This window comes from Schistocerca gregaria, chromosome 4 (genome assembly GCF_023897955.1).
Source record: "Schistocerca gregaria isolate iqSchGreg1 chromosome 4, iqSchGreg1.2, whole genome shotgun sequence".
Taxonomy (NCBI): Eukaryota; Metazoa; Arthropoda; class Insecta; order Orthoptera; family Acrididae; genus Schistocerca; species Schistocerca gregaria.
Genome location: NC_064923.1, coordinates 330,451,635 through 330,468,698, shown reverse-complemented (window position 1 = coordinate 330,468,698; position 17,064 = coordinate 330,451,635). Strand labels below are relative to the sequence as shown.

Below are 17,064 nucleotides of genomic sequence, written 5' to 3'. Positions count from 1 at the left end.
AGCCAATTAAGAATATTAGGACTCGCTATTTCAAGAGACTCTCCCATGGCTCCTCACAACGTTTAACATTCCCTTGTCAACTGTATCCAAACCTGCCGCATCGACAGTCGAACGTTCGATAAATTCGTATATCACTTGCATTGGTGGCGCATATCGATACCCAACGCCGCGACTTCGATATCCGAGGCTTCTTGGAAGTTACCGCAGCCACGAGAATTCGGAACACTGTCCTGACCACGAGTGACGCTGGAAACGCATTGAGGACACTACACAGGTGCCGTTCGTAGTCGAATACAACGGGGCAACCTCCAGCATTTATGTTCAAGCACGCATTTCTGGCCGTGTTACCGTATTTTTGTCCATTCCTTGTACATAACGCGAAGCAACCACGAGAATAATATAAGAGAGATTATGGCGTGTGCAGAGATATACAGGCAGTCATTTTCCCCGCACTCAGTACGCGAATCGAATAGAACAGAAAATAGATAATACTGGTGCGATGTAGCCTCCAAACGGCTCGAGAAGGCCCCCATATTAAAATGTGTTCGGCGCAATTGCCCATGAAAACACGATTTTGTTTGCGTTTCTATGGCAACGCCTCAGACTTCCCGCAGTGTTAGGGGACTATGACTTAGTGCCAGGAATGTGGCTGCTTTTTGGAGCCCAAGGATGAAAGTACGTAAGGACTGCACTTTTACTAGAATTGCGGTTACATGCAGCTAACTCATTTAATTATTTAGTAGTTAGCTTCTACATATTGACAAGGAGACAATCAGACGTGCTAGTCACGGATTTTAGTGAGTCTCATCTATGTTGAGAGGGACCTGTCCTGTTTAGCTGTTTATAATGCTACGGCGCCTAGTTTCCGGGAAGATCGATGTTAAAGTTTTATGAGTATCCCCTTACCTATAACGTTATCACGTTTCGACCAAGCCAAAACAGCACAGCGGCTAAGATTCAAGGCTGTTACTCTGATCGGACCGGTTCAAATCCTACCCGTTTACTTCTTTTTCAATTTCGTTGTACAGACTATATAATGAAGAGTAAATGCCATACAAAATTATTCAAAAATAGTCATTTTCTCTTCAATAATTTAGTCAATATATCAATAATTACAGTAAACGTTCTTCAGATGTGTAATTGTTTGTGGTTCGTTGTTAAAATGTCATATAATTGGAGAACATTGGCTTCATTCGTGGGGAAGGCAGACTAATCTGACACTTTACGATCAAATCTTTGTTGATGAAAGGAAAGTAAGCACCTGCACCTTAAAAATTATCTCACTTAAATGTACTACAATTTTCCAACCCTGTGATGTTTATTTTTATAGGCACTCACGAAAAAATTTAAAAATGCTCCCATCTTGCTAAAGACTAACGAAGAAATCGCTTCGAGGGAAAAGTCCATAAAAATACATTTTTTAAATCTGCATCAATTTACTGCACCTGCTTTCCCAGGAATGATCAACGCATTGAAGTAGACCGAAGAAAGAACAATCTTTTTGAATTCAAACGAACTGTGTTTTGCGATCGAATTTGAAAACATCAGTATACCAGCAAGGCAACAACTTTCATTAAAAGTGCTTGGAGCTCTATGAATTTGTGTTTCAGTCGCTTTTACGACAAACGCCGTCATGTCAAATTGTAAATTTGTGGTAAGATCTTATGGGACCAAACTCAAACTGCTGAGGTCATCGGTCCCTAAGCTTACACACTACTTAATCTAACTTAAAGTAACTTACGCTATTTACTACATACTCACACCCGTGCCCGTGGGAGGATTCGAACCTCCGACGGGGAGAGCCGCGCGGACCGTGACAAGATGCCCCAGACCGAGCGGCTACCTCTGCGGCTCACATCGTCATGAATTCTGTTCCAGCACTGCAAGCGATGCCGAGTAAGACGATTCTGTAACAAACGATATACACATTTGAAGGAAGTTTCCTGCAATGATGGATTTGTTAATGAGATTACCCGACGAAAATGACTATTTTGAACTATTTTGAATGAGTACCTGAATACTATTTAATGATATTCTGTGTATTGAAACTGAAAAAAAGTACATGTGCTGGATGTAAACATGTAAATTCCGCCTGACAGCCGTGAACCTTAGCCGCTGCACTACCTTTGCTAGATGGTAACATGTCTAACGTTACAGGTATACGGGTTACGGATATCACATCAGCATAGAATTTCTCGGAAACTATCGGTCATCGCATGAAAAGCTCCTAACCAGGTACGCAGGACAGACCCCTCTACAGAAAACCTGAGATACATCAAAACCCCTGATTAACTGGTCTGATTGTCTCCTTGTGAATCACGGCTGCGTTGTAACACATAACACCCGGACCCAACGTAGCCAAAAAATTTGTGAAACTAAATTTTGAGGCGCCTATTACAGTGACAAGCCCGGAACGCTTTCCCTTTTATTGTTGAAATTTTGACGGAAAGAAGAAAAGCTCTGTAATAAAAACTCAATAGTATTCTCACGAAAACTCGTTTTTCTGTGGTGAGTCTTATCCTATTAGAAATTTAACAGAATTCTTTGTGGAACGTATTATAACCTTTTTACGTATAATTCAGTAACAGAATTATTTTAATAGTTACGATAGTTATCAGCTACGCTTAGGTGAAAGCTGGTAGTGGCACGGCTAGCCTGCAGGGATCTTCTTTTGTAGTATGTACTATAGCTCACTTTCCAGATCAAAAGAGTGTTGGACATAGTTACAAAGATCGCTAATACCGATCAGAGGATGCTATCGCCCTATGAGAAAACTCTTGACTCACGAACTGAAGTAATGTAGAGAATGCGTCACGAAGGCGAATCCACCTCAGATTCCACACTAAATCATATGTACGGTACATTTGCATATCGTTGGGGTATGTTGCGACCGTAGTTACCCCTTGCTTTCGAACGCGTGGTTGTACCGACATAGCAAGGACATGAGTTTATATTTCAAGACCAGATCTGTCAATCATCCAGACCGTTGCCCCTGCAACTATTTAAAAGGTTACTGCCCCTCTCCAGCAAATATTCTGTCCTCTCCATAGATATTTCTCACATGCAATTGTACCTTCGTAAGACTATATTGTTCAAGCACGTGACACACACCACAGTCAAAAAACGTCCATGATTCGTGGAGGCACAATTTTTCTTGTGTGTAGCCCTACATGGACGTAAAACGTGGACGATGAATAGCACAGACATGAAGGAGAAGATCAGAGAGTGAAAAGGTACTGCATCGAATCGCAGAGAAAATAAATGTATGTTACAAATTGGCTAAAAGAAGGGATCGGTGGATAGGCCATGTTCTGATGCGTCAAGAAATCGTTAATATGGAAATGGACGGAAGTATTGGATGTAAAAATTGTAGAGGGAGACAGACTAAAGATTAAATTTAATAAGGACATTCAAGTGGATTTAGGTTACAGTAGTTATGCCGGTATGAACGTACTTGCAGAGGACTGACTGGCCGGTAAGGCAGCATCGTATCATTTTTTGGACAGAAACAACAACAGCAGCATGATCTATACTGTACGTCACAGAATGTTAGGATGAAAATTATCGAGAACCTAAATATAAAAATGACAGGGGGTACAAGACCTTTAAAGATCATTTGTATAAGGAAAGTGTTTGTAAACTGCTCAAATTTCGTAACAAACAACTGCTTACCGTGTCGAAATTAATGCCACGACCTTAAAAAGCAACAAACAGTTGTCTGTGATGCATCTATCACACTCCTTGTCCCATCGTATACGTATTACGCAGATGAAAACTAGCATCAAAAAATAACTGCAGTCACGAGATAAAACCTCACACACACTGTAGTGTTAGTCGCCAAGCAGAGGTGCGGTTCGGCACACGAATATGGATGTCGGGCTTCCTGCCTACTTCCTACCAGACATGCCATTCCACCAGTGGCATGACAGCATCGTCTGAAGACTTGTTCACCACACACGTCGAAGTGTTTCTGCTTTTGATTATTTTTACGTGTCACGTCTGATCTTGCATTCATTACTACACACACCTTCTTTCCCCCCAGCATTGCTCATCTTTCAACATGATTTTATTTCAGTTTTCTTTTTTTCAGATACTGTATGCGGAATGTTTTACATGACTTAAGTTGTCTGGTTGTAGATGTGATGAACAGACTATATTACTTTATTATTTGTGCTGTCTTGCTGTAGATTATGTTCTACCTAATTATTTTTCTCTTGCCGTGAATTGCGTGTATGGCCTGACTCTTGTGTGTGATGATTTATACCCTATAAGGAATGCCCCCTAGGGCACCCATCTATGGGTTGCCACAAATCCTGCCTGCTGCCTGCCTGTTAAACCTGGACCGGCAGTACAAGACGCTACCGGCAGTCGACGCCACAGCATTTTAGTCTGCCACGCCAGGACTCCACAAACAGTGTACAAAATCTTGAAGAAACATCACCTCCTCGTAGATACGTCCTTACGTTCAGTTATGGATACACTGCATACCTCAAAGCTGAGCGGTCAATAAACTGTGGTCAGTGTGTCCAATATTGCTTTACATGACGCGTTAGCCCCACTCGTAATCCTATCTGTGCACAAAATAAGATGAAATATTCTCATGCTTGGTATCATCGTACACTCACACTCATCCTTATTCCAAGTACAACGCAAGCTGTCAAGTGCCTAAATTGACACAAGCCATCTTCTACCGGCCGGAAGAGTAATAGGAAATCTCCAACTGAGAAATATCACTTCACTTCGTTTCTTCTACCCCTACCCTTGTTCCTTCTCTTGTCACTTTCTGTTCCACCTTTATCCTCCTCTCCGTTACGCCTTGCAAGTCTTTTTTCCTTCTGACTTCGTTAGACTCTCATTTTCCCCCTTTTCCCTGTATGTTTCCTTGACTCTTTTTACTGCCGCATTTTCTACATTCTTTCTTTTCCCTAAGCTTCCCAGTTCCCTGGACCATATCTTTCCCTTTCTCTTCCCTTTCCCTAAATCCTCTCTTTCCCAGCATCTTCACTTTCTGTCACTTTCCTTTTATCCTACACCTACCATTTCTCTAAACCTTATTTACCCTTTCTTTCACCTCATTGCCTTAGCTCTGTCCCTTCCCACTCTCTTCTCCATCTTGTTCTCCACCACATACTATTTGCCATTTACATTCCTGTTTTTGTCCCATCATTCACACTCTTCCTCCCCCTTTCTCTCCCTGCCTCACCTTTCTGCTAAGTTTCCCTCCATACTCCCCGTTCCCTTTAATACTCCATCCTTCGCCATTTCTAATCCCTGTCTCTGTTGCCCCACCTATTTCCTACATTTCCTTTTACACCCTTCTATTTCTTGCTCCTGTGTCCCTTCTCTTTCCCACTGCTGTACTCTTTCCAATTCAAACTTTACATCCTTGTCCTCACATTCCCATTCTTCACACCTTTCCGATTCTCCTTCCTATTATCTAACCTATTGCTATTCTTGTCCTTCTCTACGTTACCTTACCTCCTCCTATTACCTTTGCTCCTTCATCTTCTTATCCCTGTTCTCCTCCTCCCATGCTTCTGTCCCCCCTCTGTCAGAGGAAGAAGAATAAACAGTGTGAGAACTCAACTGTTGCTGTTACTGGTGGAGTCCTGGCAGTGGAAAGATGACCCATTCTGCATGGCGCCCAGAGTGTGTACCCAGAAGAGCCTGCGCATGCGCCCTTCTCTTCTCCTCCCCACACCCCAACCCTGACATTTTGGCACGCTGCCGAGCTCTTGGCGGCTCCTCTCTAGCTAGCAGGGTACTGGACCACCTCACTGACTGCTGTGCTACATGAACTATTTCTCCAATGCAGAGATTTATGAGATCTCGAAGTCCCTTGTGTCCGTGCCATGTTTAGTTATATCGTTAACAGATTAAAGCGTTGAGATGTGCAACCTGTACTGACTAATAGTTGGAAGAAATGTGTCGGTGGAGGGAGTTCATGATTCTGTCCTGATACGGCATTCAGTTTCCCCGTTTTTAACAGCTTCTCTTTCAAGTATTTCACTTTCGATTACAAAAAAAAATAGATTCATTCGCAGGATTCAGCTTCTCTTGGATGTAATATTTGCTCTCGCAAATAGACTTAGATATCGATTAAGATTAAGATGGGTACCACTACCATATACACACGACTTGTTCGAAAGTTTCCGGATGCCTGTTAGTGGACATGAACATGTGTCCACCCTTCGCCTTTATGACTGCTTGTATTATGCTAGGGACCATTTCAATGTGTCCGAATGTCTGTGGAGGAATAGCAGTCCATTCTTCCTCAAGAGCCGGTTGGGTTGGGTTGTTTTAAGGAAGGAGACCAGACAGTGAGGTCATCGGTCTCATCGGATTAGGGAAGGATGGGGAAGGAAGTCGGCCGTGTCCTTTCAAAGGAACCAACACGGCATTTGCCTGAAGCGATTTAGGGAAATCACGGAAAACCCAAATCAGGATAGCCGGACGCGGGATTGAACCGTCGTCATCCCGAATGCGAGTCAAGAGCCGGAACCAGAGAAGATAGTGACGTCTGACGCTCGGTTCTGCAGCGATGTCGACGATCTAAATCATCCAAAAGGTATTCCGTTGTGTTCAGGTCTGGACTTTGGGCAGGCCGGACCATTTCAGGAATATTATTGGCCACAAACCATTGCCTCATTGGTGCTGCTTATGACAGGGGGCATTTTCATGCTGATAAAAACAACCATCATCGTCGAACTGTTCCTCCACTATATGCAGTACACAATGCTGTAAAATTTCCACATTATCGTTTTCTTAAGCGCAGTTTGTGGACCAGACCCGAACCATGAAAAACAGACCATACTGTAAGTCCACTTCCTCTGCATGTCACATCTGGCACTACACATGTCGGCAAGTAACGCTTCCTCAGGCACTCGCCAAACCCAAACCCTTCCATCGGGTTGCCATAGGGTACAGTATGATTCATAACCCCAAGTCACGCGCTCCAAGTCATCCGTTGCCCAGTGGCGTCGCTCTTTACATCACCTCAACCGACGCTTACTACTGACGACAGCAGAGCTTTCCAAACTTTCCTTCATTGCGGCACCCTTCTAATACGAGGGCGAGTCAAATGAAAACCTTAAATATTTTTTTAAATATTATTTATTGTGCAGAAGTGGTACAAAGCTGTATCAATTTTCAACATAATATCCCCTACGCTCAATGCAAGTCCTCCAGCGCTTACAAAGTGCATAAATTCCTTTAGAAAAAAATTCTTTTGGTATTCCACATAACTACTCATGCACCGCGTGGCGTACCTTTTGATCAGAACGGAACTCCTTTCCTCCCATTGCGTCGTCGAGTGGTCCATTGCATCTTTGAGTGGTCCAAACATATGGAAATCACTTGGGGCAAGGTGTGGTGATTATGGTGGATAAGAAAGACACTCAAAATGCAGGTCTGTCATTGTTGCAACTGTTGTACGGGCAGTGTGAGGCTTTGCATTGTCATGTTGCAAAACGACTTCTGCTGACAGCAATCCACGTCGCTTTGATTTGATTGCAGACCGCATATGATTTTCTAGGAGATCTGTGTATGATGCACTGGTGACAGTGGTCCCTCTAGGCATGTAATGCTCCAAAATGACGCCTTTTTTGTCCCAAAAGAGAGTCAGCCTACCCTGCTGATGGCTCTGTTCGAAATTTCTCTGGTTTTGGTGATGAGGAATGATGCCAATCCTTGCTCGCTCTCTTGGTTTCAGGTTGGTGAACCCAGGTTTCGTCCCCAGTAACGATTCTTGCAAGGAAGCCATCACCTTCACAAGCATCAACACGTCGTTCTCTCATTTCAGGAGTCAGCTGCCGTGGCACCCATCTTGCAGACACTTTGTGAAACTGGAGCACATCATGCACAATGTGGTGTGCTGACCCATGACTAATCTGTAAACATGCTGCAATCATTCAGTGTCACTCGGCGGTTTTCCTTCACTATGGCTTCAACTGCTGCAATGTTCTGTGGAGTCAAAACTCGCTGTGCCTGACCTGGACGAGGAGCATCTTCCACTGAAGTCACACCATTTGCGAACTTCCTACTCCATTCGTAGACTTGTTGCTGTGACAAACATACATCACCATAGTGAACCTTCATTCGTCGATGAATTTTAATAGGTTTCACACCTTCACTACGCAAAAACTGAATAACAGAACGCTGTTCTTCCCTTGTGCAAGTCGCAAGTGGGGCGGCCATCTTTATACTGATACTGAGACGGTATGTGTGCATCTGCACTATGCTGCCACCTACAGGCCATTCTGCACGCTGTTTGTAGAATGCTTACCAACTTACAGGATTACGGCACGACATTTCGATTTGTTATTAAAAATTTAAGGTTTTCATTTGACTCACCCTCGTATATACAATTTCATGAGACACCCTTTCACAAATAGTAACAAAAGACTCTTATCTGTTGCAGATCATACTGTAAAAATATATTACTTTTTATATTTGACTTCTCAATACTGTAAAATTACACATTAAACACCTTTTCACAGGTACAAAACTTCTCAATGCACTTTTTACCGCAAATTTTTCTTTTGGTTTACATTTTGAGTGTATTAGTCTCGCTACATCTTATTCGACATACCATGGTTTTGAGACACCCTGGTTTGGAAAGCTCTGGACTTTAACAATGTGTGGCTCATGAGAAGCTGCCTCACCATTGTACCCCATTGTTTTTAATTCCTTGCGCACAGCGGTTGTGCTAGCCAGATTGCTGGTAGCTGTTGGGAACTCACGAGTGATGTCTTCTGCTGATTTAATCCGCAAACCTTGACTGTCTCTGACCGTCAGTACATGATATACGCCTGTCCTTGGTTTAGCGGTGGCTGTTCCCCTTCATAACCACATCATGAACAGTCGACTTGGACAGCTCTTCAAACGTCCCTGACTGATTTGTTACTCAGGTGACATCCAATTGTTAGTCCACATTCGAACTCAATGAAATTTCCTGACCAACCCATTGTGCTGTTACTGCTTCTGTACTTCATCACATCTCCTGACTACTTTTATACTCGCTGGTCCGCCTCCTATTACATCTTGTGGTCAGTTCCACATTACGTAAGGGTGTCCAGATACCTTTGATCAGAGAACGTATTTAACAGATCCACTTTCGAGAAATATAAAATTGTGGTTACCCACAAAACAAAATAAACTATTCGTTGCCATCCCTAGAATTACCAATTTTATATTTATGCACATCTTGGTATACTGCAGGGTATTTGATTATGTGGGACAGTTTCATGAATTCATATGACTCATTTTGTCAGTCCTCAACAAAAGCGGGCGCCAGCGCCGATACTGCCGCGCCACCAAACATTAATGATTTCTTTTATAGATGCTGACTTCCGTACCCTGTGAGATTTTGGACAGCAGAGAGATTCATCTTTAAGTTATTAGCGGTGGAGTAGTTGTCTAGCGAAGATCTGTAACACTGTTTAGGACACTGAATCTAAAGAACATTAGTTGTCTTTTGCGCAGTGCTTAGCTTTCGTTAACTTTTTGTCAAGCTATCTCGAACTTGCAGACTTTTTTATTTTAGTGTTGCTACAAACTCATTGTAGAGTGGTTTTCCACAATTAAATAAGGCGATTTTACTACCGTAATACGTCCAGTTGAGTTCATTAGCCTTTAAATGTTCCATAGAGTTCCTACATGTCTTTCGCGGCATCTTATGGTTCAGTGATACTTAGATTGATAATTCCGTTCGAGAAACTGTCACGCCCTGCCCATTTCGTTTCATTCCGTTTCGGCAAGAATTGAGGCTAACCTGGTGACACTACGGTGTGATACACATTTTTTTATCGGTGTGTGCCCCTCCACGCTCGCAAAAGCTTGGTGACCAACTCAAAAGGTCTACTGTCACCTCTGCGTTGTTAGTATTTAGAATCGTCTGGGTAAGGTTACCCATTAATAAGGGCGCATCTGGGTGATAGAAGTGACCGTAAAAGGTTGACAGAATCAGGCTTGAAGAAGAGTGGTTTAAAGGGCAGAGGGAAAAAAGTGCCAAGGCAAGTGCCAAGGGAAAAAAAAACCTCTGAAACAGTGTCAGGTTGAGTACTAAGGTCATTAGCGGTTTCTTGCTATCTGCGACAGATCGTGCAAGGTAAGGTTATGTTAGCGGTTGGGTATCGCATCAGTACCATAGAAGTAATGCCAGATTGTCGTGGAATGATCAGTCCTTCGAGGAGGTGAGCGCTGCTGGTGCTCGACCGACGATGTCTCCTGGGCCAGCTGCTGCTGCTGCTGCTGCTCCTGTATCATAGCCATGTCGTTGTAGGTTTGTCAGTTCGATAGTCCTCGAAGGAACTGGCAGCGTGATATGTGTTAGGGGTTTGTTTGTGAGTCGTGTATGGCTTCCATGCGATTGCCAGTTCTCATGGCAGATGCTCAGCTAGCAAGCTAGTCAGTGGCTAATGTGCAGGGGCTCGCCTCATTGTGTGTTTGCGTAGTTACGAAGTTACCATAGATGGTTGTCCCTAAGGAGTGTCTTTGGGCGCTTGTGTTTCCATCTATGGTAGTTGCCCAGGTGTAGGATGTGGGGATTGTTCGAGTGACTTGATTTCTTGTACAGTCGTGTGGCGAGTCTTTTGAATACCTCCTGGAGAGTCTCCAGTCGGTATTCTCGGTGAAGGTCCGCTGTCCGTGTGTATCGGGGAGCATTGCTTATGATACATAATACCTTGTTCTGTATTTTCTGGAGGCGGTCCAGGTGTGTGGACGCTTTGTATCCCCAGACAGGAATCATGAAGATCATTCTCCAGTTTCTCTTTCCACGAACTCAGTTTGAAGTAAACACTATCTCTGGATTATGCAACCAGTCATCCGCTAGCCATTTTTTCTCAGAAAGATACAGCAACAGCATTCGAGTGAATTTTACGCCAGTGCCTTGAATACCTTTCAACCCTTTCCTTTCCTTTTATTCACTGCGTGCATTCCTGCATTTGCCCTGAGAGTGAGTAGAGATTTCTTTGTGCTGTGCGGTGCTCTACTTTGTTGACTGACTCCTGTTCTCTGCATCTAAAAGGGATTCCTGTGTGTGTGTCTGCTGCAGCTAGGCCCTGCGCGCGTGGGCGCCACGGTGTAGGGTGATGCAACCAGCCTGAGCATGTTTCTGTCTTTCCTTGTAGATTTCTCGACGAAAAACTAAAGGCAGCCGCCACTCTTGTTAGTAGGTGTGTCTATCTTTCAGATCTTCTACGGTTAGTTGAATTCGCTTCGTGCGCTTGTGCGTTGTGCTTGCGTGGCTGTAGTTGCGGCGCTTTTAGCGTGCCGAGAGGTAACTGTTTTGTCTGGCGCGTGCTAATGCTAGTAGCTGGCCGCTGTCGCAATAGATTTTGTTTATAGCGTTAGAAGTCCTACTAGAAATTATGCGGACATGATTGAGTAGACTATCTTTTTACAGTGCATTTAAATGTTTGAGGTAGTAAATATGTAGGGTTAGAACGGTAGCTTTCATTTTACTGCTTCTAAACTTACCTCTCACATACGTAATGCATGTACGTGTTATTAATATTAAGTAGTCCTTTTCGTTCGAGTAGTCCAACGTGTGCTTTCTCCTTTCCCCAGTTCAGCTTACCTTCTGGAAGAATTTGTATAATTTCTTGTTTCGAATAATTTTGAAATCTATCAAGTGTTAAATCGTTTGGTGAGCATAAACTGCTATTCAGAATGTCATCGGAAATGAAATATAACAATGTATATTACAATTAATAGCGAAAAGTAACACGATAACAAAAGCAAAAACTTTCTGTTTAATGCGAATCTCAAACAAGCTGTTTGCGAGATAATCGCGAATATGTTTTACGAACCGCCACTGGCTTCAGTATGAAACACTGTCGTAGTTAGCGCAGATTTATTAGAAATTTAAACTTTTCGATCAAGGAGTTGCAAAAGAATGTTGGAGATCAGATCGACAGATCTAACAAATAATGAGTAGGTGCTGAATCAAACTGGCGAAGGAACAAATCTGGGTACAACTTGACCAAAAGAAGGGGTCGGTTGATCGGATTTATTCTGACACAGCAAGGAATTTTGAGTTTGGTAATAGAGGAAAGTGTGGGAGGTACTAATTGTAGAAGACCAAGGCATGAATACAGTATGTAGGTTCATTTCAGTGTATTTTACAGAGGTTCAGAGATGAAGAGGCTTGCAAAAGACAGACTAGCGTGGAGAATTGCATCAAACTATTCTCAACAACAGTAACAACAAAAATGAACCCCAGTCGAATTCGGCTCAGATTTCACCATGGCCTACCTTAACAAAAAATAAAATAGCACGTCGGTACGTTGCATGTTACAATTTTACAGCCGTACGTGTTGAGGAGATGTTGGACGTGTCTTCGTCTCAGTGGGTTACGATTTCTCTCGAACGACGTAGAATCATCTCGTAAGTCTTGACAAGACTTGATTTTCTCATCCATTCTACCTAAAAACCCTAAGAGGTTCTGGTTTTGCGTAAAATCAGTAAGCAAATCGAAAGGATATACTCAATGACTCAGCGGTCGTACTGGCAGCAAGGCGGAAGATAATAGAGAGAAGGCCGAAATACTGAAGCCGTTCTTCCGAATCTTTTCACCGCGGAAGGTCGTTTCTCCATTCAATTATGGTACGAAAGTCAGAATGTCACATACTGAGATAACCAATTGTGGAACAGAAAAGGAACTACAGTCGCTTAGTAGTGGATAGACATCTGGACCAGATGAGATACCTGTAAGATTCTACAAAGATTATGCGAAACAACATGCTTTCCTTGTAGTAGCAGTTGATCGTAGTTCGCTGGAGCAAACTAGCTACTAGAAAAAAATGCAAGCCTTTCCTATTTTTAATATGGGTCGTAGGGCAGCTGTACGTGATTATAGACCTATATCGTTGAAGCCAGTCTCGTTTTTGGAGAACGAATATTTCCTATATAAAAATCAGCGTGGAATCCGCAAACAGAGATCTTGCGAAACTCAGCTCTTTCTGTTCCTTCATGAGAGCCATACTACTGTAGACAACGGCGCTCAAGTCGATGACTTCAGGAAGGCATTAGACTCTGTCCAGCACTGCCCTTTAGGGAGAATAAAAGCTTACCGAGTATCCGACCAGATTTCCAACTGTATTCAAGACCTGCCTTCAGATAGAACTCAACACATTCCTCTCAACGGAACAAGAACTGCAATTGTAAATGTAATTTCAGGAGTACCCCAAGCAAGTGTGATAGGACCGTTGCTGTTTACAATGTATATAAATGATCTAGTAGGAAGCATTGGAAGCTTTTCAAGACTGTTTGCAGATGATACGGTTCTTTACAAGAAAGCAGCGATGCCAGAAGACAGAATCGATTCGCAGAATGGTCTCCACAGAATTGATGAATGGTGCAGGAACTGGCAGTTTACACTGAACGTAAATAAACTTAATGTATTGTGCATAAATAGGAAAAGAAATCTAGTTCTGTACAATTGCACTATTGATGACAAGCTGCTGGAAACACAAACCTCTGTAATATTTCTAGGAATAATTATAATAATCTTATGACCAGATGAAACAAACAGTAGGTAAAGCAGATGCCAAACAGAGATTCAGGGGAAGACTCTGAAGGAAATGTAACTCATCCAAGAAAGAAGTAGCTTACAAGGCGCTCGTGCGACCGATTCTTGGGTCATGTTGCGCTCGTTCGACCGATTCTTGGGTTATGTTCGGCTGTCTTGGAACTTACCAGGTAGGACTGGTAAAAGAGATAGAGAAGACCCAACAAAGAGCGGCACGTTACGTCGCGGGATCGCTTCGTCGGCGCGAGAGCTGTGATGGCAGAAGCGACAAGGGAGACGTTATGCATCATGGAGACGTTTACACTGAAATCTCAAGAGAGAACTTTCCGAGAAGAGTCGGACAGCGTATTACTTCCTTCCGCATTCATCTCGCGAAATGACCGCGATAGGAAAATTCGAGAAATTAGAGCTAATAGAAAGGCTTATCGATAATCATTCTCCCACGCTGCATTCGAGAGTGGAACAGGGAAGAGGGGACTAGTTAGCGGTACCAGGAGGACACTCCGTCACACACAGTCTGGTGGCTTGCGAAGCATCGATGTAGACAACGTAGATATAGACCTTGGAATCCGTTACCCCGTTTCTTCAACCGCATCAACGTGAGTGCAGTACACTGTATTTTTAGGACAGCCCCGGACAGAAAAATCGACAAGACTGAGGTCCAGTGATCTTCGAGACCAATGCACGGGCGCCGCTCGGGCTATACACATTTTGGGCCATTTTAGCGCGCCCGTTGTTGCCTTACAAACCCAAAAAATGGTACCGGTCCTCGTCATGCATGCATCAGATTCCTTGACGTGGTAGAAGGGAGGACATCCTCAAGCAGAAATTGAAACAGCCTCGTCCATCAGCTAGTGGCCCAACGAGACAACCGACCCCAGTCATACTTGCAGTGAGAAACGCTGCTGACGTGGCAACTCATGAACAGCATGTACATTTAGGTCAAATTTAAGCCCAAGGAGATGAATTAGTTGAAAAGTTTACATTTGAACCACATCTGACTAACTAGGTCAATATTTCATATTGATATGAGTCGCGGTTAGTAATCACACATTCGCAAATATCTCGGACCCAAATGTACTGAAACTTTCTTTTGCTTTTATCATACTACACGCCCACTTGTGTAGGTTTTCGCTGTTAATTATGACGTACCCGTTGTATACTGAATAAGCATTTCTTTTACATCTTCGTAGTTATACAATTGCATAACTCACTACTAATCTGTAGAACTGAGTTCAGTCCCAAACACTCACAATATTTTCTTCGCGTAAGGACTGACTCGTGAAAGGTTCAAGCACTTTAAATAGGAAAACTTTATAGCTAGCTGAGGAAGAAGTAGCTGCTTTTATTCGGGTAAACATTATAAACAGCCATAAATGCGTTATGCTAACCACACGCCATTGCACTAGAACCGTCCACTGACGCCGTTGGCAGGACAGGGAGCAATAACCTGTAAGTCGATCTCACGGTACATATTCGTAGATAGCTGAGTAGAATAATCCAGACGATCTCCTCGCCATCGTCTTCGGAGAACTCCATAATCCAAAACGTTGACATAGATGGAGCGAAGATACTAGAGTTGTTAAACCATTTTCCATTCCTTTTTAACGTTATAAGTCTGGGGTAGGTCTGCACATTCACGTTTTTGCGTATCAAACTCGGCAGTGAAACTTCGGACAGTTAGAATTTAGAGTAAAGAAAGTTTTATTAACCGAAGAAAGTACCAGTGCAAAAGATAAAAGACGTAGAACGACGGGGCAGATTGCGCGGGTGTTGGAAGGGACAGGGTTCAGTGCTTCATAGTCATAAGATGAGGGCACCGTCCCACGAGACGGAGAAAAGCGGCTCCAATCTCTTACGGTCTCTTAAGAAAATTACGTTTTGTGCGTCATGCAAGGGGTGAACGCAAGCCGCGCGCCTTGCGACATCCTATGAGCTTGCCCCAAATTCTCTCCACTTCTCTACAGGCTCGTGACGCAAAATTTCTGTTATGACCACTGATTCATCTCCAAAACGCAAAATCAGTGCGTATTCATACGCTATTAAGTCAGTTTTAATGAGATTCGAGAAACAACGAGGAAAAAAATAGTATTTAAGAAATAACATTGAAGACGATATAACTGCACCGTTTACGAATTTTGCAGTGTTCCTCTTAACCGCATGTCTCTATCAAGATTCTTCCGATTTTTTCTTTAAATGGTAAAGATAGTGTCAATGTCATTCTTATGATGTGTAGGTCAAAATGACCAAAATAAGGATTCTTTGCGAGTGTGTTTCTCGTTACGTCAAACGTCAAGGGAAACATCGTTTTGGTACTCATTAATAAAAGATAGCTGTTTCAAGAATCAGTTGTGCCTACTTGCTTAGCTAAATCATACAAATGATTCTATTATTCTCCGATGTGGACAAAACCTACAATGTTCTGCTGAAATTCAGGAAAAAAATTCGTTTTCCTTGCTACATACGGGCGGTTGATTGGCGTCATTCAGCCCGTCAATGTACAGATTTACATGACTTCGGAAAAGAGAATTCATGTAGAGTGAAATAATTTTTGAACCTTTCGGATTCTACATAGCCTAACAACAGAAATTTGTGACTGCAGAGTTTAACAGCTGATGTAAAATATCTCCCAAGATACTTTTAATATTTCATGTATAATATCGGTATTTGATACAGCAACAAAGATCAGTTCATTATAATTATCTGCTTACGTTGGAACAGACGTAAGTCTTTTAGCTGGATGTGTCTTTCCATTATTACACATGTTAGTTGCATATACAGGATAAGTACAATAAAACAGGCTGTGAAAATATTTAGTGCACCTTAAGATAGATAACCCGACTTACATCATTCTCGCCCAGGCCACGTGATTTAAGTTGGGTTACCTATCTTAAAGTGCACTAAATATCTTCAGGGCCTGTTTTAATTTACTCACCTTGTATAATATGAATGGTAGATAAAGCAAGATAATCTCAGCAGATGTAGTCATTGCATGATAGTGATACATTGCATATTCATTGCATGAAGTTGTGAGTGTTGTGCACGAAACAAGAAATTTATACCTGCCTGCTGGTAAGCTGTAACATATAAAAGAAACTTACTTTCTGGTTGGAGTTTTTATTTTCTTTTACTTTTCATAAGTGAAACAACGAAATATTACTCTTCAATACACTATTAAAACGATCTAATCATCCTTATTTCAAATCACATCTCACATCTTTTATTTTGTTTCACTGGTCGTTTTTTACATTAGACTTAAGTTACAGTCACGTGTGCTAAAAAATATAAATACAGCTGCACAAGGCGTCAGCGATGCAGGAGGTGCTCCTTCAGAAACGCTTACACAGTCTCACACTTAGTGCTTCACACCTCAGTAATTGTGCTATTAAATTTTGAAGATTTGATTGTGTGTACACGACTTGGATTAATTTTTATGTTTATTTATGTGTAACTATTGTTTCTGTAACCAGAGTGTGTGTAATTAGTGGTAGATTCGTAGTGGTATATTACTAGCAGCAGGAATAGTTAGT

At 42.5% G+C, this 17,064-nt stretch overlaps 1 protein-coding gene across 4 annotated transcripts in view; it reads left to right on the top strand.

Moving 5' to 3' along the window:
- LOC126268013 (dual specificity calcium/calmodulin-dependent 3',5'-cyclic nucleotide phosphodiesterase 1-like) overlaps positions 1 to 17,064 on the top strand; it is a 1,575,562-nt gene that overhangs the window by 1,344,931 nt on the left and 213,567 nt on the right. Inside the window, exon 5 of one of the 4 annotated variants that reach the window (XM_049973423.1) lies at positions 11,133 to 11,177. The exons of the other annotated variants lie outside the window; for them this stretch is intronic. Coding sequence (XP_049829380.1) covers positions 11,133 to 11,177 — 45 coding nt within the window. The remainder of the gene's footprint in view (positions 1 to 11,132; positions 11,178 to 17,064) is intronic. 4 annotated transcript variants of the gene reach the window in all.